The sequence below is a fragment of the Phodopus roborovskii genome, unplaced genomic scaffold, assembly GCF_943737965.1.
Source record: "Phodopus roborovskii unplaced genomic scaffold, PHOROB, whole genome shotgun sequence".
NCBI lineage: Eukaryota > Metazoa > Chordata > Mammalia > Rodentia > Cricetidae > Phodopus > Phodopus roborovskii.
The window spans coordinates 26,871,792-26,899,697 of record NW_026126540.1 but is presented as its reverse complement, the minus strand read 5'-3'; the positions used below and the strand labels follow the sequence as shown (position 1 = coordinate 26,899,697).

The 27,906-nt window shown below is 43.1% G+C and overlaps 2 protein-coding genes and 1 pseudogene across 4 annotated transcripts in view; 1 reads left to right on the top strand and 2 right to left on the bottom strand.

The window, feature by feature from the left end:
* The first annotated feature begins 8,094 nt into the window (after positions 1-8,094).
* On the top strand, positions 8,095-9,007 carry LOC127232958 (60S ribosomal protein L19-like; annotated as a pseudogene).
* Positions 9,008-12,508: 3,501 nt separating this feature from the next.
* Positions 12,509-20,555, bottom strand: Ctsk (cathepsin K). Its single transcript, XM_051198931.1, has 7 exons — positions 20,435-20,555; positions 19,850-19,972; positions 19,613-19,768; positions 18,218-18,436; positions 14,814-14,979; positions 14,495-14,600; positions 12,509-12,668 (listed from the first exon to the last, which is right to left on the bottom strand). The coding sequence occupies exons 1-7, from the start codon at positions 20,552-20,554 to the stop codon at positions 12,569-12,571; spliced, it is 990 nt and encodes a 329-aa protein (XP_051054888.1). The 5' UTR covers position 20,555; the 3' UTR covers positions 12,509-12,568.
* A 3,859-nt stretch (positions 20,556-24,414) lies between these two features.
* The window catches only part of Arnt (aryl hydrocarbon receptor nuclear translocator), a 72,451-nt gene continuing 68,959 nt past the window's right edge, over positions 24,415-27,906 (bottom strand). For all 3 annotated transcript variants that reach the window (XM_051199301.1, XM_051199300.1, XM_051199302.1), the window contains 2 exons: positions 27,220-27,389; positions 24,415-26,379 (listed from right to left, as the gene is read on the bottom strand). In XM_051199301.1, the coding sequence (XP_051055258.1) occupies positions 26,290-26,379; positions 27,220-27,389 (260 nt within the window). In that variant the 3' untranslated portion in view covers positions 24,415-26,289. The remainder of the gene's footprint in view (positions 26,380-27,219; positions 27,390-27,906) is intronic.

The following is a 27,906-nucleotide window of genomic DNA, read 5'->3' as shown; positions in this document are numbered from 1 at the left end:
TAACCCAGCATTTTGGGGTGGGGGATAGGCAGATCCCAAGAGCTTGCTGGCCAGCTAGCCTAGCTTCTGGTTTAGTGAGGTACCCTGTTTTAAAGGAATAGGAAGAGAGAGAGAGACACCATGTAGCTGCTGAAGGAGTGACAGCTCTGGGCATTCTCCGGTAAGATAAGGCCATGTAGAAATACATAGATTAATAGTTATGGGTTAATGAGAGAGAACTAGCCAGTAAGAAGCCTAAGCCATTGACCAAACAGTTTTTAATTAAAAGAAAAAGATAGAGAAAGGCACATGGTGTCATCCTCTGCATGTGTATAGATACATGTCCCAACATATTAAATCACATGCATGGTAACACCCATGCAGTCGGATTTTTCTTTGGGTCACCTGCCCACAAATAACAACACGGAGACCAGTATTAATTATAAAAGTTTGGCCTTAGCTTAGGCTTGTTCCTATCTAATTCTTATAACTTAAATTAACCTGTAATTTTTTGGTATATTCTTTTTAAGTTATTCTTTTTTTATTTTTATTTATTTTTCTTATTTTACATATTGATCCTTGTTCCCTCTCCCTCCCTCTCTCCCTCCCTCCCATGCCTTCCCCACCCTCCCATCCCATCCCCTCCCCACTCTACATGTAGGGTGGTGCCTTCCTGGAGGGGTCATCTAAATCTGTCAAGTCATTTGGAGTAGGGACTAGGCCCTCTTTCCTTCCTCTAGGTTAAGGGAGTATCCCTCCATGGGGAATGTGCTCCAAAGCATAGCATGGGAACATTTTCGCTTGGCTCACTTCACTTACATATGTTCAAGGTTCAGACACATGATGGAACATAGAATTTCTATCTGTTTGCGATAGGATCTTACTACATAGCTCAGGCTAGCCTGGAATGCACTATTTAGTTCGAGGCAGCCTTGAAGTGGAGCAGGCCCTCCTTGCCTCCAGTGCTGGGGATGGAGGTGTGTGCTACCTTTCCCAGCTCAGCATTTTTCATGACTGAACTACAGTGACTTAAATGTTTGGAATAGCAGTTTACCTATTTATTGATCATTCATCTGTCTGATGGCTCCTTGTGTTATTACTTCTGATTATTATTTTTTAAATGCCTCTAAAATGCAGGTGTTCAACTCTCTGTCTGAATTCCTGCTTTCTTTTGGATCTGTACCTTAGAGTGAAATTATCAAGTCACAGATAATTCAGTGTTGAAGTTTTGCACACCTTTCCATTTGTTTGTTTTCCTTTTTCTTGGGGAGGTAGACATAGAACTCACTCTGTCCAGGATGGCTTTGAATTTGCAGCAATCCTCCTGCCTTAGCTTCCCAAGTACGGGGACTACACACATAAACCACCACACCTAGCTTTTAGTTAGGTTTTCCTTTTGTTTGTATTTATTTTTTATTTTATTTTTACAGGAACTCTTGCTATGTTGCATTTGCTGGCTCAGAACTCACCATATAGACTAGGTCTCCATCTTACATTGAGCCTCCTGCCTCTGCCTCCTAAGAGCTGAGATTGATGTGTGTGCACCCTATCCAGCCTTTCTTAACTTTTAAAAACAAAATTTGGTGGTTTGGAGATTATAATTTTTGCACTTTTTGGTTTTTTTTTTTTCATTTTTCTTTTGGATGTTACTTTAAATACAGTTTTCTTAATATCATTTTTCAGTGTGTTAATAAGGAAATAACCTCGTGTGTGTGTGTGTGTGTGTGTGTGTGTGCTGTAGTGGTTCAAGGAAATGCTGGAGGAAGACCCCAGACTCAGATAGTATGTTTATTATACCAACATCCATGCAGTTGTTCACCTGTATAAAATGTCAACGACCCCAAGAGGAGTGTGCAGGTTTCTTTTATGCACAACTGGGGAATTTCAGGGACGGTTAGGTCATCTCAAACGTAACTGGATAAGCAAGCAGCAGTTACATTAGTATACTTTTAATTGGCTGAGGTTTTATGTCTGAACATACTTGGGTAAGTTTCAAGGGGGTTGCAGGAACTGTCCTTGAGACACTGTAGGGCTAACACTCAGGCCTTGTTCCTGCCCTCTCCTCATCCTTGAATGTAATTTGATAAATGACCCTTTGTTGGGAGAGATACCTGTTTGTCCCTCTGGGAGAACTGAGTTGTAAAATTGGGAAAGTTTAAACCCTTCCGTTTGAGACAGGATACCTCTGTGTAAAAATCTTAGCTGTCCTGGAAATCACCTTGTAGACCAGGCTGGCCTGGAACTCACAGAGATTCTCCTGCCTCTGCCTCCTGAGTGCTAGGATTAAAGATGTGTTCCACTATGCCTGACTGACTTTTATATCTTGATTTTGTGTTCTGCAACTATGTCAACCTCATTTCATTAGTTCTGATTGTTTCTCAGTTAATTTCCTATACATGAGGGTTTTTATCCACACACACACACACACACACACACACACACAAAATACCAGCACCTTTGTTCTATAGACCAGACATCATAATACATGCCTATAATCACAGCCTTGGGGAAGCTGAGGCAGGAGGAGCACCACAAGTTTGATGCTGGCATGGGCTACAGAGTAAATTCCAGGCCAATCTAAGCTAGAGTTAAAATAAAAAAGAAAATCTATCCATAGAAATTGCTTCAGGGGGCTGAAGAGACGGCTTAGCAGAAGGGGCTTATTGCTTTATCAGAGTTTGGATCCCAGGTTTTATCATCATGTGGCTCACAAATGCCTGCCTAGGAGATCTTGTGTCCTCTTCTGGCCTCTGAGGGCACTGCACTCCTTCCCCTCTACTAAAATTAAATAAAAACAAGTCTTTTTTTTTTTTTTTTTTTTTTTTTTTTTGGAGTCTCAGGAAATAAAGACTTCAAGACTGTAAGTACCAAAGCGAAGGGCTGGATTGCTGAAGTACCTGACAAGTGGACTGGAAGTTTAAAGCCTGTTAACAACTCAAGGAACTTTTCCAATGGCAGAAACATAATTAATGTGAAAGCAGCACAGAACTCATGGTCTCAATAATGCCCATATAACTAAAAGCAGAACAGGCAGCCAGGCGCTGGTAGCACACGTCTTTAATCTCAGCACTCGTGAGGCAGAGGCAGGCGAATGTCTGTGAGTTTGAGGGCAGCCTGATCTACAGAGAGAGTGCCAGAACAGGCTCCAAAGCTACAGAGAAACCCTGTCTTGAAAAATCAAAACACAAAACACAAAACAAACAAAGGAAAAAACAGTAGAGCGGGCTGTGGTGATATTTGCTTGTACAAACAAAGCCTATCTGAAGATCAGAGAATGGAGCTTGCCACTAGCTAACCATGGAGGTTGGACCACACCTATCATTTGAGTATCTTCTTCCTTCTCACCATGTCTGTGAAGGGTTGTGAGATACAGTACAGACTGTAGTAATGAGAGCACCCCAACCTTGAACACAAAGAAGAAGCACTTAATGGAACCACTTTACTGGATTAATAATATCGTTGAGCCATTAAAGCAATGAATGTGTGGGTCACTGCAGACACCAGAGCTGGCAGAGTAATGATCCACATGGGGCAGGAAGGAAACCTGGTTCAACACAACCTAGTTAGCCAGTGTTGGTTCACGCTTCTAGAGTCTGACCCCGAGCAGTTTATTGTAAGCATATTTAAATACAGTACAATTAGGAAAACGTTTCCTGGTCTAACACAATCCCTTGTGCACTTGGAGGCATACTTCTCAAAGTACATGCCACTTCTTCCATGAAGATGGGTTCCAGAAAAAGGCTACATGTGTTAAGGACCTGCTGTGGTCTCAATCATACAGAGAGTGTAGAGGTCATCTAGGCTATTAGCCACTTCTGGTCCAGGTTATGGGGACCTGGAGATACAGACAATGCAAATGTCACCTAGATTGTTAAGTCTCTCCTGTCCTGCTAGTGGGAGCTTGGCATGACCTTGCTCATCATCAGGTCATTAATCACCTCCATTCCCAGCCTTCTGGGTGGAAAATAGGTCGTACATATCCTCATTGATAAGACAATCTGCATGATGTTTTTGTTTTTGTTTTTGTTTTTTTTGTTGTTGTTGTTGTTTTTGTTTTTTTGAGACAGGATTTCTCTGTATTGCTTTGGAGACTGTCCTGGAACTCGCTCTGTAGACCAGGCTGGCCTTGAACTCACAGAGACCTGCCTGCCTCTACCTCCCAAGTGCTGGGATTAAGTGCATGCAGCACCAATGCCTGGCCTGACAATCAGCATGTTTAACATTCCTGGTTTCCTGAATGCTTGTCTGTGAGAACAAGGATCTTTGTGTTACCAACAAATGAAGAGGGGAAAAAAATGAATATGAGGAGAATGGGAGCAGGAAGGGTGAATGTGAAAGAATCAGCAGACTTTTAAAATAGTACATGTATTTTTGTGTGTTCATGCACAGGTATGCACATACCATAATGTATGTGTAGAGGTCAGAGAAAATTTGAGGGGGTCAGTGCCCTCCTTTCACTATGTAAGTCCCGAGGATCAAACCCAAGCACCCAGGCTTGATGGCAAGTGCCTGTACTTGCTGAAACATCTTGTTGACTTGGTAATATCCATTGTGTAAAGCTACTTTGGTACAGAATTGAAGTAACTAACAGTGAAAAAGTTCCTTAAGCAACTGGACTAAATAGCAAATGATTTTAACAAACAATTGTGATGCCTGGAGAGATGGCTCAGTAGTTGAGATGCTTGCTGTTTTGTGAAGTATCTAAGTTCAGGTCCCAGCTCCCAAAACAGGAGGCTCACAACTGCCTGTAGCTCCAAATCTTGACTCTGCAGTACACAAACTCACAGATAAAACCAGGGGCAGGGCTGCAGAGGCGGCTCAGTGGCTGAGCACTGGCAGCTCTTGGGGAGGACCTGGATTCAGTTCCCAGCACCCATATGGCAGCTCACAACTGTCTGACCCCAGTTCCAGAGGGTCCAGTGCCTTCTCCTGGTCTCCCTGGGTACCAGACATACAAGTAGAGCACACACATACATGGGGAAGTGGGAGAAAACAATCAGGTAAAATGTTAAAAAGAAATAGCTCGGGCATTAAGTGATGAAAGATTGTCATCCCAGGGCTAAGGAAGAAGAATAAGAGATTGCTTAGTGCTGGCCCACTGGCTGGCCAGCCTCACCTACTTGGAGAGTGAATGGCTGCATGAAAGGAGGAATAGCATCTGAGGAATAATACCCAAGGTTGACCTCTGACCTCCACATACACAAATGAGTGCACATCCAGACATATGTGTATACTCCCACGAAGCACTAAAATGACTGACAAATTAGTAATTTTAAACTGTCTGTGTCAAAGTATCAACTATTAACTGCAGTGTTATTTATAACCTAAAACACCGAAAGTAACATTTGTTTAATGGGAGCTAAATAGATATGTGCATCTTTACTTTTTTTTTACATTTATTTATTCATTGTGTATGTGTGTGAGTCAGACAACTCTCTTATTCCATCAGGTGGGGCTCAAGGATTGAATCTGAATCGTCAGGGGTGGTGGTGAGAGCTCTCACCCCCAAGCTCCTGCACAGTAGGATTCATTGCACCTACAAAACCGTTATGTTTCTGGATCAAGATTGTTTACTTTCATTACTTACTATTATTTTGGAGGAATGCAAATACACAAAAGAGAAACTAGAGACAAATTGGAAAGAAAACAAAAACAAGATTTAGCTCTTCATATTATACACCTACATACTCAAAAAATTAAAGAGAAACTCCAGGAAAAAACTCAAGACAAGGTAGCTGAATATGAGACAGAAATTAGTATCGTTCATATACACAAATAAGCCTATTATAAGATGTATTGGAAATAACCCCATTTTAACCTGCCAGAATGTAATAAAAGGCAAACTTCCCTGAAAAACACTTATCAAGAAACAAGCAAGAAGCCTGCAAGATGGTTCAGAACCACCTGCTATCAAAGTCAAAAGACCTGAGTTTGGCCAGGTGGTGGTGGCACACCACACACCTTTAATCCAAGCATTCCAGAGGCAGAGGCAGGCTGATTGTCTACAGAGCAAGTTCCAGGACAGGCTCCAAAGCTACACAGAGAAACCCTGCCTCAAAATTATAAATAAATAAATAAATAAAAGACCCAAGTTTGATTCCCTAGACATAGTCACACACGTATTCAAAAATCAGAAATCTAAAGGACATTCTTTAGGCAGAAATGGGTAAGTAAATTCTACAAAAAAGCAAGAGAATTCTGTACAAAGTCATCCAATGGGGAAATCAGTATTTTATTAGCTTGTCTTTGGTCCTTTCAACACTCAATAAGAATATTCATATATACTTGTGTGTGTGGTATATGTGTGTGGGGGTGTGGATGTGGTGTGGGGGGTGGGGGTGATGTGTGTGAGGGTGTGTGTGTGGTGTGTGGTGTGTGTGGTGTGTATGTGTGGTATGGGGAGGTGTGTGCTGTGTGTGTGTGTGGTGTGTGTGGGGTGTGTGTGTGTGTGGTGTGTGTGTGTGTGGTGTGTATGTGTGATATGGGGAGGTTGTGGTGTGTGTGGGGTGTGTATGTGTGGAATGAGGAGGTGTGTGGTGTGTGGGGTGTGTGTGTGTGGTATGGGGAGGTGTGTGGTGTGTGTGTGTGTGTGGGGTGTGTGTGTGATGTGTGTGTGTGGTATGGGTGTGTGTGTGTGTGGTATATGTATGTGTGGTATGAGGGGGTGTGGTGTGTGTGTGATGTGTGCTTGTGTGTGTGTGTGGTGTGTGTGATGTGTATATGTGTGGTATGGGGGTATGTGGTGTGTGTGTGTGTGTGGTGCGGAGGTGTGTGTGGTATGGGGTATGGGGGTGTGGTGTGGGGGTGTGGAGTGTGTGGTGTGGGGTGTGTGTGTATGGTGTGGGGCTGTGTGGTGTGTGTGTGGTGTGGGGGGTGTGGTGTGTGTGTGTGGTGTGTATGTGTGGAATGAGGAGGTGTGTGGTGTGTGTATGGTGTGGGTATGTGTGTGGTGTGGGGTGTGTGTGTGTGGTTTGGGGGTGTGGGGTGTGTGTGTGTGGTGTGGGGTGTGTGGTGTGTGGTGTGGAGATGTGTGTGGTGTGTATGTGTGGTGTGTGTGTGGTGTGGTGTGGGGGTTGGCAGTGTGTTTTACATTGCTGGCCTGAGGATACAGCTTATCAGGAGAACACTTATCTGATGGGAGATGCCATTATGTATATATGTTTCTCATACTGGTTAATGAATAAAGCACTGTTGGCCAATAGGAAAGGAAGATAGGAGGGACTAGGAGACAAGGAGGATTGGAGGAAGTAGTAAGGAGGAGTCAGGATGGAGAGTCTGGAGAAAGCAGAATGCTAGCCGGCTCCCCGGTAAGAGAAAACCACATGAAAATACATAGATTAGCAGAAATGGGTTAATAATTAAGACAGAGCTAGCCGATAAGAAACTAGTATCTGGCAAACAGCATTATATCTAATACAGAGTCTCAGTGTGTTAATTGGGGCTGGCGTGGCGGCAGGACTAGACCAGGCGGAGGGCGGAAAAACCTTACTCTTTACACTTATCTTGCATGATGAGGCCATAGGTTAGATCCCCAGCACTGTGAACCCCTTGCAGATTGTTAAATGTTCATGTTCTCACACCTACACACATGTGGATGTTAATTGGTTCATCTGGGATGCAATTTCATCTCTGTCCGCTAAATTTAAACTTTGGAGAGGTTTTGGATCTGTTCTTCTGTGAAGGGCTTTATTACCCCCTTGAAGAGCAACACAGCAAATGTGGAAACCAATGAGATACAGGCTCATGTAGCAGTTTCTCTAGGATTAGAACCTATTTTGGAGGAAAAGACTCAGGATGATCTAAGGGAGGTTAAACATCCCCTGCTGCTGGCTCAGAAGTGGACACTATAACAGTTTCAGGAAGTCCCTGAAGCTGACCAGATTCACTAGGCCCCTTACTTTTAAAGTCCCATAGATGCTCTAAAGACTGGTGGGAGCCACTCAGACAAGCTGAGCCGCCTGGAAAGCACTCCCAACATTCTGAGCAGCGAGCTCCAGCTTTTCAACTTTCATTCTGAGGTGGGATCTGGTGGTGCAACTATCTTTGAGCAGCGCAAGTTCCTGTAAGTAACCCCAATAATACTCATTGTTTCCCTTTCACTGCACATCTGCCGCCATGAGTATGCTCAGGCTACAGAAGAGGCTTGCCTCTAGTGTCCTCCACTGTGGTAAAAAGAAGGTCTGGCAGGGCGCTGGTGGTGCTCGCTTTAGTCCCAGCATTCAGGAGGCAGAAGCAGTCGGATCTCTGTGAGTTCGAGACCAGCCTGATCTGATCTACAGAGCTACTTCCAGGACAGGCTCCAAAACAATACAGGGAAACCCTTTCTAAGGAGAGGGAGGAGAGGGAGAGGGAGGAGAGGGAGAGGGAGGAGAGGGAGAGGGAGGAGAGGGAGAGGGAGGAGAGGGAGAGGGAGGAGAGGGAGAGGGAGGAGAGGGAGAGGGAGGAGAGGGAGAGGGAGGAGAGGGAGGAGAGGGAGAGGGAGAGGGAGGAGAGGGAGAGGGAGAGGAGTTTGGTTGGACCCCAATGAGACCAATAATGAAATCGCCAATGCCAACTCCCATCAGTGGATCCCGAAGCTGATTATCCAGAAGCCGGTCCGTGACTGTGCATTCCGGGCCGATGCATTAAAAACACTTTGGCTCTACAGAAGGGCAGGCATAGGGGTGTAGGGAAGCGGGAGTGTACCGCCAATGCGAGCATGCCGGAGAAGGTGACCTGGATGAGAAGGATGCGGATTCTGTGTCGACTTCTCAGGAGATACCGTGAATCCAAGAAGATTGACCGCCGTTTGTACCACAGCCTGTACCTGAAGGTCAAAGGGAGTCTCTTCAAAAACAAGTGAATTCTCCTGGAGCACATCCATCCACAAGCTGAAGGCAGACAAAGCTGGCAAAGGCACATGGCTGACAGGCTGAGGAGGTTCGCAGGTCTAAGACCAGGGAAGCACCAAAGCGCCTGGAGGAATGTCTCCCAGGCCAAGAAGGAGATCATCAGGACTCTGTCCAGGGAGGAAGAGACCAAGAAAAACAAACAAACAAAAACTCACTGGTTCACCAAGTTGGACTTGTGTCTGTCCGTAGTAAATTCCCAGACTGGGGTGAGATGTTTATCTGTCCCCAGGAATAGTGTCCCACACTAAGACCGTCCTCTAGTCTCTTGCTGTTTCATTTTATTCATCACTTATTTACACAAAGACTATTACAAAAGTGCAGATCTGGTCATGATTTTTTTTTTTTTTTTTTTTTTTTTTTTTTTTGCTCACATGCTTGACATATACTGAACATGGGAGGCTCCCAAGAGTCACCTCCTCTACCCCTGTCTTAGCTCCACTATGTACTTTGAACTGGGTGTGAGTCACGACAGGCTTTGTAGTCCCCCAACCTTCAGCTGCATGCGATCCCCGCCCCCCACTGTGCTGCATTAAGGCCCCGTCTAAATCCAATTCATTAATTACCTATTTCTGTTGGTATGAGCAGTATCTCACTCTCAAATCACTGGTTGTATTTATTATAATATATATATTTATATATGTATATAAACATACATATATATGTATATAAATATATATATATATATATATATATATATATATTAATGTTCTACTACATTCCTGTTTTTAAACTTTTTTTCTGAGACTGTCTCTCTACATAGGCCTGGTTTTCCTGGAACTTTACTACATAAACAAGGCTGATGGGAGATGTCATTCTGTAAATATGTTTTTCATACTGGCCAGTGAATAAAGCACTGTTGGCCAATAGGAAAGCAAGATAGGCGGGACTAGAGGAAGGAGTAGGGAGGAGTCAGCATGGAGAGTCTGGAGACAGCAGGACGCCAGCCGGCTCTCCGGTAAGATGAAAGCACGTGGAAATACATAGATCAACAGAAATGGGTTAATACTTAAGACAGAGCTAGCCGATAAGAAACTGGTACCTGGCCAACAGTATAATATCAAATACAGAGTCTCTGTGTGTTAATTGGTACAGGTGCGGCCGTGGGACAAGACCAGCGGTGGGCGGGGGGGAAAAACCTTACTCCTTACACAAGGCTGCCCTCAAACTCGCAGATCACATGTCTCTGCCTTCTGAGAACTGAGATTAACAGTATGCGTTACCACAAACTACTTTAGCATTTCAGTATCTTTTATGCTTTAAAACTTTTGTTTTGTTTTTGTTTTTGAGATGGACTTTTGCTGTGGTGACATCAGGCTTTGAACTCCTGGGCTTAAGTTATTCTCCTGCATCAGTTTTTCCAAGTGTTAAAATTGCAAGTGCATGGCATGACCACATGTAGAAGTCTGACATTCTTTTCACCGCTTTAGGCTTAAATATAGCTTGCTAAATGTCCACATATTTTTGTGTGGGGAAGTTTAAGACAGGATCTCACTATGTAGCCTGGCTGCATTGGGATTCACTATATGAAACAGGCTGGCCTCAAACTCACAGAGGTCCATGGATTAAAGGCATATGCTACCCTATATGTAATTGGTATGTCCTAAAGGCCAAAAAGTAGAAGAGGGGTTTGCCAAGAATGAAAGAAAAGTCAATGAATGGCATGGGAGAGAGGGCTCAGAGGCTGAGAGCTGTAGTAATATGTTATTATTAAAGCTTGCCTGAGGATTCAGAAAGCAAAGACAGGCACAGCCATAGAAGCCAGGCACACATCTTTAATCCCTGTAGCCAGAAACTAGGAGGTGGTGTTACACACCTTAATCCTAGGACTCCAGATTAAGAGGTAAACAGATCTCTGTGAGTCCAAGGCCACCCACATCTATACAAGAGTGAATCAGTCTAAAAGAGAATTATATCTTACACCTTTAATCCCAGCACTAGAGAGGAATAAAAAGCAGCAACAAGGATTCAGTATGAGGCATTCATTCTCCAGCTTCATTGAGGATGGAAAGATTCCTTCTCCAGCCACACTGAGGAGAGGCAGCAGTTTGAGGCTTGGTGAAGAGCTCATGCATGGATCAGCCCTTTCAGCCTGAGCTAAAGGTGAGAGCTAGTGGCTGGCTGATTTGCTTTTCTGATATTCAACTTGAAGTTCAAACCCCAATATCAGTCTCTGGATCTTTTATTTGTCGTGTTACAGAGAGCACAAGCTGCTCTCCCAAAGGTTTGACTCTCAGCATTCACACTCCAGTCCCAGGAGATCTGAAACCCTCTTCTGGCCTGTGTGGACACAGGCATGCATATGGCAGACATACACGCAGACAAAACACCCATATATATAAAATAAATAATTCAAAATGTGTATTAATTTTTTGTGTTTCTTTGGTTTTTGTTTTGAGACAGAGTTCTCTGTGTAGTCCTGGCTATCCTGGAACTTGATCTGCAGACCAGGCTGGCCTTGAACTCAGAGTACTGGGATTAAAGGCATGTGCCACCACCAATTGGCTGCACTTAAAAATATGTTAAACAACAGTGCATGACAATGAATATTCAGTAACTGTGAACACTCCCCTCCCCACCCTCCAACCTGTGGGTTGCAACCCCTTTGGGGCTGAAAGACCCTTCCACAGGGGTCATCTTAGATTACCAGGAAATACAGATATTTACATTATGAAGTATCAATGAAAATAATCTTATGATTGGGGGGTCACCACAACATGAAACTGTATTAAAGGGCTGCAGTATTAGGACCACAGCAATAGAACCTGGAAACTATTATAAAGCATATTCAGTCCTGCATAGTGGTACATTAGACTATAATGCCATCTCTGGGAGGTAGAGACAGGAGGATCTTGAGTCTGAGGCCAGCATATGCTACATGAGTCTGATTTTTTTCTTAAAAAAAAAAAAATCTCTGACCAGGTGTTCAGTTCATGGTCAATCTCAGGTTCATAGTGAGTTTGAGGACAGCCTTGTCTAGCTGAAAAACTCCATCTCAAAAATAAAATAACCTCAGGAAACCTGATTTTTGAAGGCTTAGGTATACTTGTCACTTACTTCTGTGATCACCCTCCCTCTGCCTCTCAAGTGCATGGGCACAATGCACTGTGTCCAGCTTCATGGCAGTTTTAAATATGAAGAGACCTTCTTAGGTCCACTGAATCCCAGAAATTTACAGTTCTCATGATACAGTAATAAATGCAGACTAGCACCATATCCAACATAAGTGTAGATGCAATGTCACTTATTAAATTGTAAATGAGATTCTTTATTTTAAATGCAAAGGAAGAAAAGCACACACATTTATTGTGTAAATTTGTCAAAGAAATAGGTTTGTGGATCTTGGTGGAAAACAGAGAGATGCAATGGAGTTTATGGAAGATGGACTTGGGAAGGTCACTCCAGCCTGCTGGAGACCTCAGTGTTTGTCTGCACAGTATCAGGTGAGTCTGTGCCCAGGTATCTTAGCTCAAGAGTCTACGACTCTCAGGGAATTTCCTGTTGTGTCCACAAGGAAAATGGGCCTTGAGTGGAGAGAAGGGAAGTTATAGAGGTGTCACTGGGAGCACCAATGAGGAGAAAGTAAACAGTCTTCATGACACACATCTGCTCCAGGAGTGCTTTGTCAACCCCACCAAAGTATCCTTGAATGGCACCATCGGAGAAGGGATGGGAGCACAGAACAGATGGGCTGGCTGGAGTCACATCTTGGGGAAGCTGGCCAGGGTGGTAATGCCACATGCGTTGTTTCTGTTCCGAGCCAAGAGAACATATCCTTTGTTTCCCCAGCTTTCTCCCCAGCTGTAGAACCAATTGAGAAAGACACTTATCATCTTAATTTATATAGTCCTTAAAACACTTACTGTAGTTCACTAATAATATAAAAAATGAGTTAGTTGGATTTTATTTTTAAGGAGTTTAAAGGCACGATGTGGAAAGAAGGCTGCTACCCAGGTTGGTTGTGTAACAGTGTTAACTGTCAACTTCACAGAATCTAGAATCAGTTGGGAGATGGACTCCTGGGAATCATGTTAATTATGTTAACTGATGTGGGATACTATTCCTTGGACAGATTCTGGACTGTAGAAAACAGAGAGATCAAGCCAAACAATAGCATGAATCCATTACGTTCATCTCTTTGTTCCCAACTATGGCTGTATGCTGACAGCAGCTTCAAGCTCCTGCTGCCTAGACTCCCTTGCCACGATGGACGGTGCCCTGGAACTATGGAATATGCATTTTCTTCCGCAGGTTACTTTGTCAGAATACTTTATCACAACAACAGAAGAACTAAGACTGGTCTTAAAGATAGTAGAAATTGTCAGGTGTGTTGTTGCACACCTTTAATCCCAGCACCTAGGAGGCAGAGGCAGGAGGATCTCTGTGACTTCCATCCTAGCTTGGTCTACACAGCAAGTTCAGGCCAGCAGGAGCTATGTTACCTTGTCTCTAGAGGAGGAGGAGGAGAAGAGGTTAGAGAAGAGGAAAGCGTGATGCGATAGGGGTATCTGAGACTGAACCTGAAGGATGAATACACTGTGTGCCAATGGGAGGAAGGTAGAGGATGGAAAATTTTTGACAGATGGGAAAGTGAGATGTGTTATGATAATGTGGCTAAAAAACAGGGTATAAGACAAAGTGCAGGTTTTTGTTTTTTGTTTTTGTTTTCCGACATCTTAAGGAGGCTGCAGTGGTTGTCGCCACTCTCCGAGCTTCATCATGCTACCTAAGGATAACAAGAAAGATGCTGGAAAGTCAGCCTAGAAAGACAAAGACCCAGTAAATAAGTCTGGTGGCAAGGCCATAAAGAAGTGGTCCAAAGGCAGAGTTCGGGACAAGCTCAACAATCTAGTCCTGTTTGACAAATTCTGTAAGAAGAGTCCAATTATAAGCTTATTATTCCAGCTGTAGTCTCTGAGAGACTGAAGATTTGAGGTTCCTTGGCCAGAGAAGCCCTTCAGGAGCTACTTATCAAGCTGGTTTCAAAGCACAGAGCCCAAGTAATTTACACCAGAAACACAAAGGGTGGAGATGCCCCAGCTGCTGGTGAAAATGCATAAACAGGTTCAATCAGCTGTACAGTTGGAAAAATAAAACTTTATTAAATTAAAAAAAAAAGACAAACTGCAATGGAAGACAGATCTGGAGAGATGGATTTAGATAAGGCTGAAGAGGTCAGGGCTGTATTAAGCTCAAGGCTAACCTGCGCTACAGGAGACCCTGTCTCAAGAAATCAAAGCCAATCAACCAACCAAACAAAAAGCATCAGGCTGAACGGTCTTAACTGTAAATCTAAGGGGCGATTAACTTTATGCAGGAGAGATCTGGAGTAAATAGGTGAGGTGAATGGGAATGCTAGGCATGAACTGGTCTCTGTGCTACTTGTCAGCCAGGTCTTTCCGACTGGGACGCAATGACTGACACACACATTTGCCCATTTGCTTGTGAACAGCTAGTAAGCATTTTGCGCAAAGAGCAGCTGATCAGAATATACTTCAGACATTATTTACTGTCCATCTATTACATGTTAGTTTTGTAATTATGAACCTGAAAGAAAAACTGGAAGCTGGAGATGAGGCTTAGTGTTACAAAGGGGATTAAAGGCAGTAGCTCTCTCTCATTGTTACCTGTTTTTAATTATCCAGTGCTTGCTTCCCTTCTGGACGCCATAGCCCACCACCAAAACAGCATGGTTCACATTGTCACGGTCGCAATTTTCATCGTAGTACACACCTACAAAACAAACTATGGATGAGCTTCTCTGAGGCAACCTGAGGAGCCCCGTGTGGTCCCCTGTCTCAGTTGGGGCTTACAACTGATATGCCCCACACTGCAGCAGCTGCCAGATTTAGCAGATGGAGTCTGACCATGAAAACTCAAGTACTCAAGCCTCTCAGGACCCCACCCACATCCTAGCAGGGGGGCTCTGCAGGAAGAGGTCCTCACCTCTGCTGTAAAACTGGAAAGATGTCAAGCTTGCATCAATTGACACAGAGATCGGTCCCACCCGAGCCACGGCTCTCTTCAGGGCTTTCTCATCACCCACAGGGATCTCTCTGTACCCTCTGCATTTAGCTGCCTTTGCTGTTGGGTTGTACATACAACTTTGATCCTGGAAAAAAAAAAAAATCAAGGGTGGAAGAGGACTACAGTTAATCAACTGGCAATAAGTTCGTAAGAAAGTCAACCAAGGTTAGAGGCAACAGACCAGTCTTTGGGTCTTACCATTTTAGAAAACTATGAAAAGAAGCCAGGTTTGGTGATACACACTTGTAAAACCAGCAATCAAGAGGGTGAGGCAGGAGGATTGCCATGAATTCAAGGCCAGCCTGGGTTACACAGTAGGATCCTGTCTCAAAAACTAAAACCAAAAAATTGGGGGGGGGGGGGAGTCAAGTGGTTTCCTGCTTCCTAGCACTCACAAAATCGACACTGCTTTTCTTTACCACTCAGCCATCTCTCTAGCCCCTTGTCAACACTGTCTTTTTCTTCTTCTTATTCACACTGTGTACCATGTAGCCCAGGCTGGTCCTGAACTCATTTCATAGCTATAAAGTGATGACCCTAACCACTGGGCATTCTGGCCTCTACCTCCACGTTTTGAAATTATATGCATGCCCCACCTCTCCCAGGACAGGGAAAGATTTTTCAAATAAGAGTGTTTGGGGTTTTATTTTAACGCAAATTACCTTCTGCCTATGTAGTATATGTAAGGTTGGTGGCAGGAAGGTACTAGCTGCTCTGTGGGGAGTTTGCCAACACCAAGCCCAGCTCAAGAGACAGCCTTGACCCTTTGTATACAATTCAGGAATGCTAGTATGGGGTAATGAGTTTTAGTTAGACCTTATGTTTTCATCAGAGGCAGAAAGAAGTACATAATATGACAGGAAAATAAATTGATAACTAAGAAATTCAACTTCTGACCTTCCAAGAGCATGCGAGCTTTGCAAGCCTCACTAACAATACAAGGTCTTGTCAAGGTGATGTGCTCTTTGTGGCAACATTTCTCCTACACACTAGACCTTTATCACCCTAAGGTTGTATCTATAAGAACACGTATTTAATACCAAAAGTACTGTCTGCATTTGATGTCATAGTCTAAGTTTACAGTGACTCACTGCTTTACTTTCTCAAAATCTGCTTGTTCTCTCCACATGATTCTGGGGTTAAACTTCTCAGATCAACAGGACATAATTGTGTGGCACATCCCTGAGATCTCAGCATGATACAAGAGGACCTCAAATTCTAGGTAAGCCTTGGTACTGCATGATCTCACAAAAGAAAGAGGGAAAGAAAGGAAAAAAGGGAAGAAAGGAGGGAGGGAGGGAAGGAGAGAAGGAGGAAGGAGGAAGAAAAGAGGAGACAAAAGATCTTATGCAAATGAAATATAGTATCTACAAATGAAATGAAATATCTTGTGAATGGACTCAAAGAATATCAGGGCCTGCTATGGCCCATACTTTGACCACCACTCAGGAGACAGACACACTGGGTCTCTGTGCACCCAGGCCAGTCTGGACCACAACCTCAAAACAAACAAACAAACAAACACAAAACCCAGGACAAAGAAAACTATTTCTTAACAAATTGATTAAGTAGTGCTAGGTAAATCATGCAAGCCAGTCTGGAAGGACAGCTTGGAAGTCAAGAGGACCTAGGTTTGGCACCTAGCACCCACATGGTGGTTCACAACCATCTGTAAGTTCCAGGGGACTCAATGTCCTTCTAACCTCTGGGGGTACCAGGCACATACACAATGTACATACACACAGGCAAATCACACAGACATATGAAATAAAAAATAAAACTCTAAAGATGCAAGTGGTCAATTAGTTCTTTAGTTTATACTTTTCTCAAATATATCCTTTAATTGATGTTAAGTAATGTCAGTAAATAACAGACTAGACTCTATATAGAGTGTCTCTCCTTCTTTACTATTTTATTTTGGTTTTTGGTGTTTTGTCCCATTCTTCCCTGCATAGAGGAGCTCTTGTAGCTCAGGCTGCCTATATTCAGATACACCATGTAGCTTAGGATGATCTTGAACTCTTAACCCTCCTGTTCCCACCTCCCATGTGCTGGAATTACAGTATGCCCACTGAGCTCTCAATAGCAGTTTACAAGAAGAAATACAAATGGCCAGGGAAATATACTGCTGAAGCCATGACTATGAATCACTTGCATACTGCAGGTAGGAGTTATAATTTTTGGCAAACAATTTGACATTTTATAGTAAAATTTAAGATACAGATGCCTTCAAAGCCAGGTGATTCTGTTATAAAGAAACATACTGTAATCTAAAATTCTTAAATGAATGCATGAAAGGGAAGGATGTGCCAGATTAGCAGGCCTGGTGGATAAATCTTGTTTGATTAGATGTCTTAGTGGATAAAACTCTTGCCTAGTAAGCAAGATCCTTGCCTAGTAAGTTTGATCCCCAGAGCCCTTGGTGGAAAGAAAGAATCCTGAAAGATTTCCCTGGCCTTCACAAGCACAGGATAGCACAAGCCCACCTGCACATACGAACATGTGTCATATTCACAAATACACACAGTAATACATTTTTATAAAATCTTCATTTCACTACAGACTGCAGTATGCAATTTGAGTATGTTGTGACATCTCCTTAAATATCAAGGATAAGCCAACCTTTTAAGAAAATACACTGAGCACATACCCCTTAGCAGATAGTTACTAACATTTTTATCACTGAAACTTGCTGTTCCTCTCTCAGAGGTCCATAACCCAAAGAATTCTATTGCCTATCAGTCCCAACTATACTAAAAACTCCACGGGGCTGGAGAGATGACTCAAAGCTTTCTTATATTATGGAAACTTTGGCTTCCTATGACAATTCTATTAAGAAAGCAGGATATCCATGTGTGGGTCCTGGGCCTGTGACCCTGGTACTTGGAAGCTGGAGGGGGGAGTTCAGGGTAATCCTCAGCTACATAGTAATTTCAAGGCCAACACGGACTATATGAGATCTTGTGTCAAAAAAGGGGGGCCAGCCTAGGCTAGCTTGGGATACCTAGTAAGATATTATCTCAAAGTTAAAAGGAAATAAAGAAAGAGAGGGGGTAGGGAGTGAGAGGGAGAAAGAAGCGAGAGACAGAGAGAGAGAGAGAGAGAGAGAGAGAGTTAGGAGAAAGGAAGAAAGAAGAAAGGAAGGAAGGAAGGACAGAAGGAAGGACGGGAGGGAGGGAGGGAGGAAGAGAGGGAGGAAGGACGGGAGGGAGGAAGGCAGGAAGGAAGGGAGGAAGGCAGGAAGGAAGGGAGGAAGGCAGGAAAGCAGATACAACAGCAGAAAGCAAAGCCATGCTGAAGGAGAGCCAGCACAGGCCTCTCACCTGCCCCACATACGGGTAAGCGTCTTCAGAGTCAATGCCCCCGTTTGTCTGCACATACCGGAAGGCAGTGGTCATATAGCCGCCTCCACAGCCATAATTCTCAGACACACAATCCACAAGATTCTGAGGACTGAGATTTAAGAGTTTGCCAGTCTTCTTCTTGAGTTGGCCCTCTAGGGCACCCGCAGAGCTGAAAGCCCAACAGGAACCACACTCACCCTGAGAGACATACAGAAAAACTGTCAGTCATCACGTTTCACATGGGCCTAAAAAATAATTCATGCATTTTGTGACCTCAACACAAATGCTGCTTTGTTGTGAACCTCGCTGTCATCCCCATTGATAACAATTGTGACCACCATTTCCTTTAACTGGAGTCAAGTACAGTACTTTATGGCTTTGGAGACAGTTCTGAAGTGTGACCCTGACTCTGTACACTAGTTCTGTGACCCTGACTTGTTACTGAAATTCTCTGTGCCCCAGTTTCCTTACCTTTAAAAATGAGAATAAGTTGACTTGGTGGGACATATCTGTAATTCCATCACTGGAGAGGCAGAGGCAAGAGGATCAGGAGTTCACGGTCAATCTCAACCATATACTGAGATAGAGGCCAGCCTGGGCAACGTGAGTGATGCTGTAGTTAATGAATTGACTCTTGTGAGCACTGAGAGACTTATTTACATGTAAGCCATAGAAGCTCTGTATGCTCAGCACTCTCAGAAATCATCAGCTATTATTATTAGTGTTTGCTCTCCTCAATTGCACCATTTTCTTTCTCCCAGATTTTCTATTTTTTTAAGAATGAGAAGTTCTTGAGGAGGAACTCTTTACCAGGTAGCTAGCACTGTACTTGTTTGGTTCTAGGAGAGGGGTGGTGTTTGTAGAATGAATGTTATATCAATTATTCATCTTACTGATGACATAGCCCTGTGCTGTTAAGGTCCTAGAAAAACTGAGATTCTCTTACAGATAGGAATCTAATATTGTAAAAACCTTTTGGGGGAAAATATTCTTGTCCTAGTAATTACAATTTCAGAATTTGTTTTGCACAATTTTTTTTGGGGGGGTTAGAGGCAGGTTTCTCTGTATTGTTTTGGGGCCTGTCCTGAAACTAACTAACTACCTCAAACTCACAGAGATCCACCTGCCTCTGCCTCCCGAGTGCTGGGATCAAAGGGGCGTGCCACCAATGTCTGGCTTGCACAAATATTTCTACATGAGCACAAAAATATATGCATAAGATGCTTATTGTAACACTAAGTTTTTAAAAGCAGAAAAAAACTAAATATACAAAATAGGTGATGAATTAAACAATAGAATAAGCTATATTCTTGTTCCATAAGATATACTTCAGTTCAGGCCAGATTGCCTACACACATATGCAAGCAAGCACACCTGGTTTTTAACTGGAGTGACATATCCTTTCTTTCGATAGTCGATGGCATCTGGGGCTCTGCCTTCCCACTCTGGGACGTAGAGAGTGTCATTACTGTGAGAGTGAGAGGGTGGTAATTTGAGTCCTGTCATCTTCTGAACCACTTCTTCACTGGTCTGAGACAAAGCAGGAGGCCAATCATTAGCTGGGACCATGGTAAAGGCAGTGGGTGGGCCTGGATCCCAGATGCAACTCACCATGTCTCCCAAGTGATTCATGGCCAGTTCATATGTGTGGACACCAAGAGAGGCCTCAAGGTTATGGACAGAAATATGCTTCAGGTTTTTTTCCCAAATTAAACGCCGAGAGATTTCATCCACCTAAATAGAATAGTCTTTAAGTTCATAGACTGTGTGCCATTACATAGGTAGGTTTTAGGAGAAAAATGTACCATAACCAAAAAGAGTTTACAGTCTAGCTGGGGAACTATGGAATCTTAAGAGTCCACACCCAAAAAATGTATGCAAAGTTCTAGAGAGACCATAGAATAACAACACTGCTATGAGAAAACAAAAGAGCTTTCCCACATACACACAGCACAGCAGCATCTGTGGTGCTGGGTAATGCACCCTGTGATGGCTGAGCCACTCCTCCAGCTAATATATGTGTAAAGCAGATAGAGGGACTGCAGCACAAAAGCAAAGCCAGCTCCGAGTTAGGACACAGGCGCTGCATGCTTGGGGTAAAGCACTGTGTTCTGACTGAAGGGAATCTAGTCAATGACTCAGAGGCCCCAGGCCCCAGGCCCCAGCCCTCCTGTGTCCCCTTGCAGGCCCAGGCACCTTGCTGCCATACTGCTTCCTGTGGGTCTTCTTCCATAGCTCCCACTGGGTATCCAGCATTTCCTCAGGATACAGGGCAACGCTCAACATGGGCAGCAGCAGCAACTTGAATGCCCACATCCTGCGAGAGGAATAATTACAGCAGAACTTCTTTGGCAGGAGGTTCACAGGCTAAGCCAGCCTGTGGGTGTGGAAATGATGGCGGACACATTACCAGGAAGGCTGTTAGCACTTTGGCATTTGTACTGGTCTGTCTTTGGAGTTCAGACAGGATATGCTCTCAGCTGCTGCCACTAAGAGCACCACCTGTGCCTATTTACCTTGTTCCCTTTTAAAAGGGCCCTGCCCAACTCCATTCCCCCCTGTTCCTCCTCTCCTCTCCCCTCCCCTCCCCTCCCTCTCTGCTGCTCCTTCCTTTCTCCTGAGGCTGATCTCCCCACCCCCTTTCCCTTTTACAATCCTTTTCCCTTAATACAAACCCCTTCCAATTGAACTCTGTCACATGATGTCTTTCTCTCCTGAGCAGCTTTTTAAAAATCACAACAAAGCAACAAAGCCACCTTCTAACTTTTTAGGAGCTATAAAAATGAGTTCTGTCTACCAGAAAATCACACACACATGCATTAATCCTAAGGGATTCATAAACCCAAAAGAACTACACACAGGCGTGTGTGCATGTGCTCCCCACCCTCCTCTCTCTCACTTGCTTCGTAAGTTTCTAACCCTTGGCTAGCCTTGAGCTCACTATGTTGACCAAGAGGGCTTTGAATTCAAAGATCTGTCCCCTCTTCCAACCTGCACTGGGATTAAAGGCATGAGTTACCATGCCCAGCCCAAGAATCCCTTCTCTTGAACTATAGGGCTAGCAAGGTTGGCTGTATGTGGAAAATAGAAGTTCAGGCGATTTTCATGATAAAGCAATAATGGGCAGAAGGTGGGGGGGGTGCTGGAACATTTGATTTTAATTACCCCAACTCAAGGATGTCCCACCAATACTGCACACATGGTAGACAACCAGAGTGGGTAACTGGGAAGGGCTGGGTACCGCTCTTCTCCAGTATCCCCAGTGAAGGTGCCCACGGAGAGAATAACCACAAATGAATGTGGTTAGAGACAGAGTTATGGCTATGGTGTGCTTCCTGCTCTGTTCATGGCATCCTTCCTCCTTTGCCTAAACCCAGATCTTGCCAGGAAAGAACAGGGCTAACTTTGCAGTATTTATCACAATGTGTTCACTGTGTCTTCATTCGCCTTACCCATTTCTTTCCTCATTCCTCTCCCTCTTTAGACAGGAAACGGCTCTAATCTTAACCAGATGTCATTATTTTTTTTTTTTCCAAACTGAGACGTGGCTGCTGCCCAAGACAAAAGCCCCAGATATGTAAGAGGAAAGTACAGGACAAAAGGACAATATTCTGTAATGAACAAGTTCACGGTTCACAGCTATTCAGGACTTCATTAATTTCTTGCACTGGCTTAATTGCAATTTTTTAAGTTTAAAAACCACTTCCTGTCTCCAGCACATCATAGGACTTGTGCAACACTGACTACACTTTTATGTACTCTTTGCAAAGCAACCAAATATTCAGCAGAACATTTAATAGCAGATTGTTACAGCCTTGGATACGGCTGTTAACTAGTCCTCTTCCTCAGGAGCAAGTCAGTTAACCCTTCGGTTAAGCAGAACTGCAGAAAAAATCCACTTTTGAGGCAGGCTCACAGAATCCTCATCTTTCACCAACAAACAAACACATATTCATTCAAATACACAATCATACACAGAATCCTAAAGATTTCCAGACATTTTATTTAGACAGAAAGTTAACTAAGAAGGACTATGTTTTTGTTCAGGGATCCCCAACCCACTATATCCTTTCTGTTCTTAAAATAAGGTAGCTGGTAGGAATGAGATGCTAAAAGATCCAAAAGTTAAAAAACTGTTACCTGTCGTTGAGAATCTGTCGTCCAGGCTGCTTCCAGACAGCAAGCGTGGCTACTGTGAGCAGAAGACTAAGGGTGCTAGATTTATTCCATCAGGATTGCGGAAGTCAACTCCAGCAGTGGCTGGAAAATTTGGATAAGGGAGGGAGGCAGGGATAGGATGAGAAAGGGGGGTTAGGGTGGAAGGATAGACAAATATTTGCACAATGTTCCTGAGAGCTGCTAAGTGTTCAGTTCTATCTAACTCTTTGGGGGAAAACTTAGACAGCAAATTATTCAAATTGAGGCTTTGGTGAAGAAATGAAAGAGACTTGAGTTTCTCCACCCCTCCTCAAAATGTCTTATTGGAGAATTCCATCGTTTTCTAACCATTCAGTCATGGTCTATCCCCTGTCCCCCAACCATTTTCAACTTTGTTTCAGATCCTCTTCTGAGATGATAGGGGGCACAGAGCTATGTGCACACAGTGTGAGTGTGTGTGTGTGGTGGAGACACACCAAAGACTAGAAAGAGTAATATATGGCATATAAGACTCCAATTTAAACATTTTTAAATTTTCTTTGACTAATGCTACTGCTTCTGGGCAGGGAAAAGCTATTCTAACCCATTATGGCTGTGCATAAAGTCAGAGTGAAATGTTTTAAAAGTGGACAGAAAGTTGAGGGCATGTGGTGGTGCAGGCACTCAGGAAGCTAAAGCAAAATCACAGGTGGCTGTGGGCACACCTTTTATCCTTGCCCCTTCACCCCCCCTACCCCCCACCCCTGGGAACAGGGCAGCAGGGGCAGGTGGTCCTCTGTGAGGTCAAGGTTAGAGCAGTCTACAGAGTGATCTGAAGTCAGTCAAGGTTACACAGTGAGATGCTGTCTCTAAATAAATAAAAGCAAACTCACAAGTTCAAGCCTAGCCTAACTTAGTGAGCTCCTGTTTAAAATGTAAAAGAGGACTGAGGATCATAATTCAGTGTTGTGCTTGATGAACATTATATGGCCCAAGGCTCATGGCCTAATATAGCATTAAGAAAGAAAGAGACCCAATGTATCATATATTATTTACAACTCTTCAATCAACATCAACAGGCTGATGGATACACATGTGACTCCACTGCTAAACTCTCAGATGGCAGAATCTGATGAGCACTGCATCTCAATCATTAAAATCCCCAGCTAGGTCTAGTCACAAGATCACCTCCAAATGCTTCCCCAAAATCCACACATGTGGCACATCATAAGACTCTAGCTCAGCCAACCATGACTCTAAACTCCATTTCTTTCCATAAACAGATGTGAGGATTTAGAGAACGAGGGATCCTGGAATAGAAAGGGTATTGCACAAATCTAAATTCAGTTTCTAGCTGGATTCCTCACACACACCCCAATTCTAGAACCCAGGCTTGCCTTTGGATTTCAAGAGGTGCCCATGACCCATGCATGTAAAGACCCACATGAGCACAGTTGACAATCCCCTTACCTCCTTTCAATCAGGAGGAAATACAGGGGGAAAGACATCCATCCAGATGTCCCGAGTGGCTGCAAATTCCAAGAACTCTTCCCAGCATATTTTTGTTTGTTTTTTTTTTTTTTTTTTTTTTTTGGTTGGTTGGTTGATTGGTTGGTTTTGGTTTCTGAGACAGGGTTTCTTTGTATTGCTTTGGAGGCTGTTCTGGAACTAGTTCTGTAGACCAGGCTGGCCTCAAACTCAGAGATCTGCCTGCCTCTGCCTCCCTAGTGCTGGGATCAAAGGTATGGGCTGCCACCACCCGGCTCTTCCCAGCATCTGGTAATAGACTAGACACCCCCACTCCTAGTGTGGCCAGTGTGTCTACTGACTACTCATGATGAGTCAGGGTCAGGAGGAAAGTAAGCAAGGAACAGGGTGCTGAGTGATCAAGGCCTTATGATCTCTAATTCCCAAAATCAAGACTATGCTTTATGCTTGTGTGTCTGAGCCCAATTATGGGTTCTTTCAGTTGTGCAAGTCTGTCATTTAGAAGCTGGACTGGGATAAGGAAGCCGCAATCAAGATCACACAACACGATAAACTTTATAAAAGAAAAAATACTTTGTTTTAAAATCTTTGCTACATATCATTATTTTTGCCACTGCAAGGTTTAACACAGATGGCTAACAAGAAAAAACAATCAAAAATAAAACCCTGAAGGAAAAGCATACCAAAACCCTCAGAGTAGATTCTCCCTCCCCCCCTTTCTTCAAAAGCCCTGTAATTACTGTACATTATAGTTCTGATCACATTTAAAAACAAGTTGATTATTAAAAAACAAGTATTTCATTGGAAACTCAACTTTTTGGTTCTGTAATTGTGATATAAATATATATGTATACTGTATATGTGCACTTAGAATAAAAAAATAGCCTCCTTTTCCACTCTATTGCCTGGCACCAGACTGGAGACAAATGGAGGGAAACTTAGAATATAACATTCCCTCAGCCTCTTCCATGAGCCTCTCCATCCTGGCTCCTCCTTCCCTATGAATACACTGAATAGATGTTTTCCATACTAGTTTAATCTTTCACTTACTGACAGAAGCCAGAAAAAAAACAAAACAAAAACAAAAATAACAAACAAAGCAAAACAAAAAACCAGGCTCCTGATATGAGATGCACCCGAGGATGGTAAAGGGTGAAAGCAGTAGCTTGTAACTGAGTTTCTATGGCTGTAATTATCAAGTGACCCTGTGGGAATTTGAGTCCATGACCCAACTAACAAATAAACTCACATTTATGTTCCAAAGCAAAACCCAAATCCAAGTTTGGAGAGGGAGCAAAGAACAATAGATTTCAGGAAGACCTAAACGTTGCTTTGACAACAGGAAGGAGAAGACATGTGCAGGACGGCTTTCTATTTGGTTTATTCCCTCGTCGGTGAGGGCTTTCACTCAGATAGCTAATCCAAGAAGTTGAGTTTCCATGCAGAAATAACCTCTCCAGAACACATGTGTGACTCTGACAGAAAAAATGCAGCATTATTCTATGGGCAAGTCTGGGGTGTCTGGCCGGCCTATTCTGGTAATATCTACAGATCTTCCACATAAGTTGAGAGCACCAAAAAGCAGGAATAATCCAGCTTGATCACTGAATGTGTTCTGTAAGAGACCAATCCTATCAACAGAAGGCTATATGTTGGCTTATAGTTCCATTTTGGCTGGGCATGGGTTTAAGTGCAGCAAAGGCTTAGTTTAAATACTCTTTGGCTGCAATACTAAATACAAAAATACCAGGAAAAATTAATTTCTTAGGACTCTTTGAAGAGCAAGCAGAAAAACAAAGAAAATCTAGGACAAACTTTGCATAAACTCCCTAATAGGGAGAAAGAACAAAACAGAGGAGCTCAAACACACACACACACAAGGGGACACACACATACACACACACACACACATACACACATACACTCTCTCTCTCTCTCTCTCTCTCTCTCTCTCTCTCTCTCTCTCTCTCATACTCTTTCATGTTTCATTCCAGGGGACTTCTCATTTCCAAAAGCTCCACATATAATCATATTTCACGATCCTCAGTTATGAGGATATTTCTCTTCTCCTCTACTCTATTCAGTATTTCTATCCAAAACAAGCCACAGTCTCCAAGGCAATTCATCAGTGGCTGTCAGGCTCGTCTATTCTGCCCCTTGCCTTCAGCACAACTCATTTCTGTGACACTTCTGGTAAGAAGACATAAAGACAGGACTTCTAATCTCACCTGTCCTCAGATTTTCAGAAGACCCTAAAAGCCTGGGAATTCATTTCATTTCTTATATAAATGTTACTTCAGAGTCAAGGGGTGAAGGGGGTACATATTGGGGGTGAGGGAAGGGAGAGGAATTTTTATTTTGTTTACAAAAGATTTGCTTTTAAAACAACAGTGATTTCCCCCACCCTTATCCTCACCCCAATAGTTCTATTCTGAAAAGGGGGGGAACATAGTTAGATCAGGGAATTCTTCATTGTTGTAGCTGTTGCTCTGGTCTCCCAGCATGGACAGCATTTCCTAATGAAGAAAAAAGATTACATTTGATGGTGTTCCCCCAACACTCCCACATGCTACCATTCTTAACCTGCAGTAGCCTCACCTCATAGCCTTTTTTCCTTGTCTCTTCTCCATCTTCCTCCTATAATTCCTTTATTTTCCTTTTACCTAGTCCTTGATATTTCCTTTCTCTTTTAAATTTCATATGCATTGATGTTTTGCTCGAATGTGTGTCTGTGTGAAGGTGTTGGAACTCCTAGAGCTGGAGTTACAGACAGTGGTGAGTTGCCATGTAGGTGCTGGGAATTGAACCTGGGTCCTCTGGAAAAATCAGCTAATGCTTTTAACAGCTGAGACATCTCTCCAGCCCCCCCGGCCCCTTGATATTTTCAAAGAAGAAAAATATGCATGCAACTTTTCATTTAACCCCTACGGTAATATCTGAAATGTATCTAATCACATTTGTTTCTGACCAAACCCTAATTTGCCTTCTTTTTAGTCTGTTTTTGACTAGTTTATTCTCTAAGATTATCAAAATCAATCTTGTAGTCCCCTCAGGTGAAAACAGATGTTTATAGCTATAATCAGTATATGCTATTTTTAAATCCAAAGCTACTTTGAGATATGGACCTCTGTACATGAATTAAAATAATTTTCTTCAGCATCTTTATATGGTGCTTCACATCAGTTACTTTGGTCTGATAATGGGTGTGTTTATAATAATTTATAATTTAAATTAATAAGATCAACTACTGACATTCCTACGTATCCTGTCTTCCCTTCGGTCTCATCTCGTACTACCCCAACCAATACAACGTACGTGTCCTTCTATCTCTCTTCCTGAAGTCTTTATCTACTCACCTGAAAGACCTCAGGCTGGCTAGGCGGTTGTGCTGATGTTTGCTGAACATGTTGCTCACTGGAACTGGACCGATGATGGGGCTGCTGGCCCTGCCACTGTGGCCAGACACCTACACCCTCTGCTGTCCGGGTCTGGAATTGTCCTGCAGTCTGTCCTGCACTTTCAGAAGCTAGAAATACAGTAATAAACAGCTTGAATCTATTAGCTTCAATGGAAGGGAGAAACTAGCACACAGCTATATATATGAGTCTATCTGCTAACCAATGCCTCTATTTCAAAGCACATTCTCAAATTCACTTTCATTCCCTAGATAGCATTTCTAAAAAATTCTTTGTTCATTTAAATATGCATTCCCTTAAGTAGACGTGGTTTTTGTAGTACAGTTGTACAGTAAGTATTACAATAATTCACATGGATTTTATTACAGGTGTTGAAACAGTTTTCCTATAGCAGGTTTTCATAAAGATTTTTAAAAGTTACTACTGTTTTGTGTATAGCGCATGTGTGGCTCATTGGTGGTCAGAAGACAGTTTGGTGGAGTCAGCTTGCTCCTACACATGGGTTCTGGGGACTAAACTCAGGTATTAAGGATTGTGATGCAACGGGCCATTTCAACATCTCTTGTGCAAGGTTTCCAATTTCAAACAGACTGCATTTTCTTATAATTAGGTCAGCGCATGAAGGAT

Coding starts and splice junctions, on each gene's coding strand:
- Ctsk (XM_051198931.1), bottom strand. CDS start 20,554: ATGTGGGCATTCAAGTTGCTGCTGCTGCCCATGTTGAGCGTTGCCCTG. Junction 19,973..20,434: donor GGAAGCAGTATGGCAGCAAG/GTGCCTGGGCCT, acceptor TATTCTATTTAG/GTGGATGAAATCTCTCGGCG. Junction 14,980..18,217: donor CTTACCCGTATGTGGGGCAG/GTGAGAGGCCTG, acceptor TTTTTTTTCCAG/GATCAAAGTTGTATGTACAA.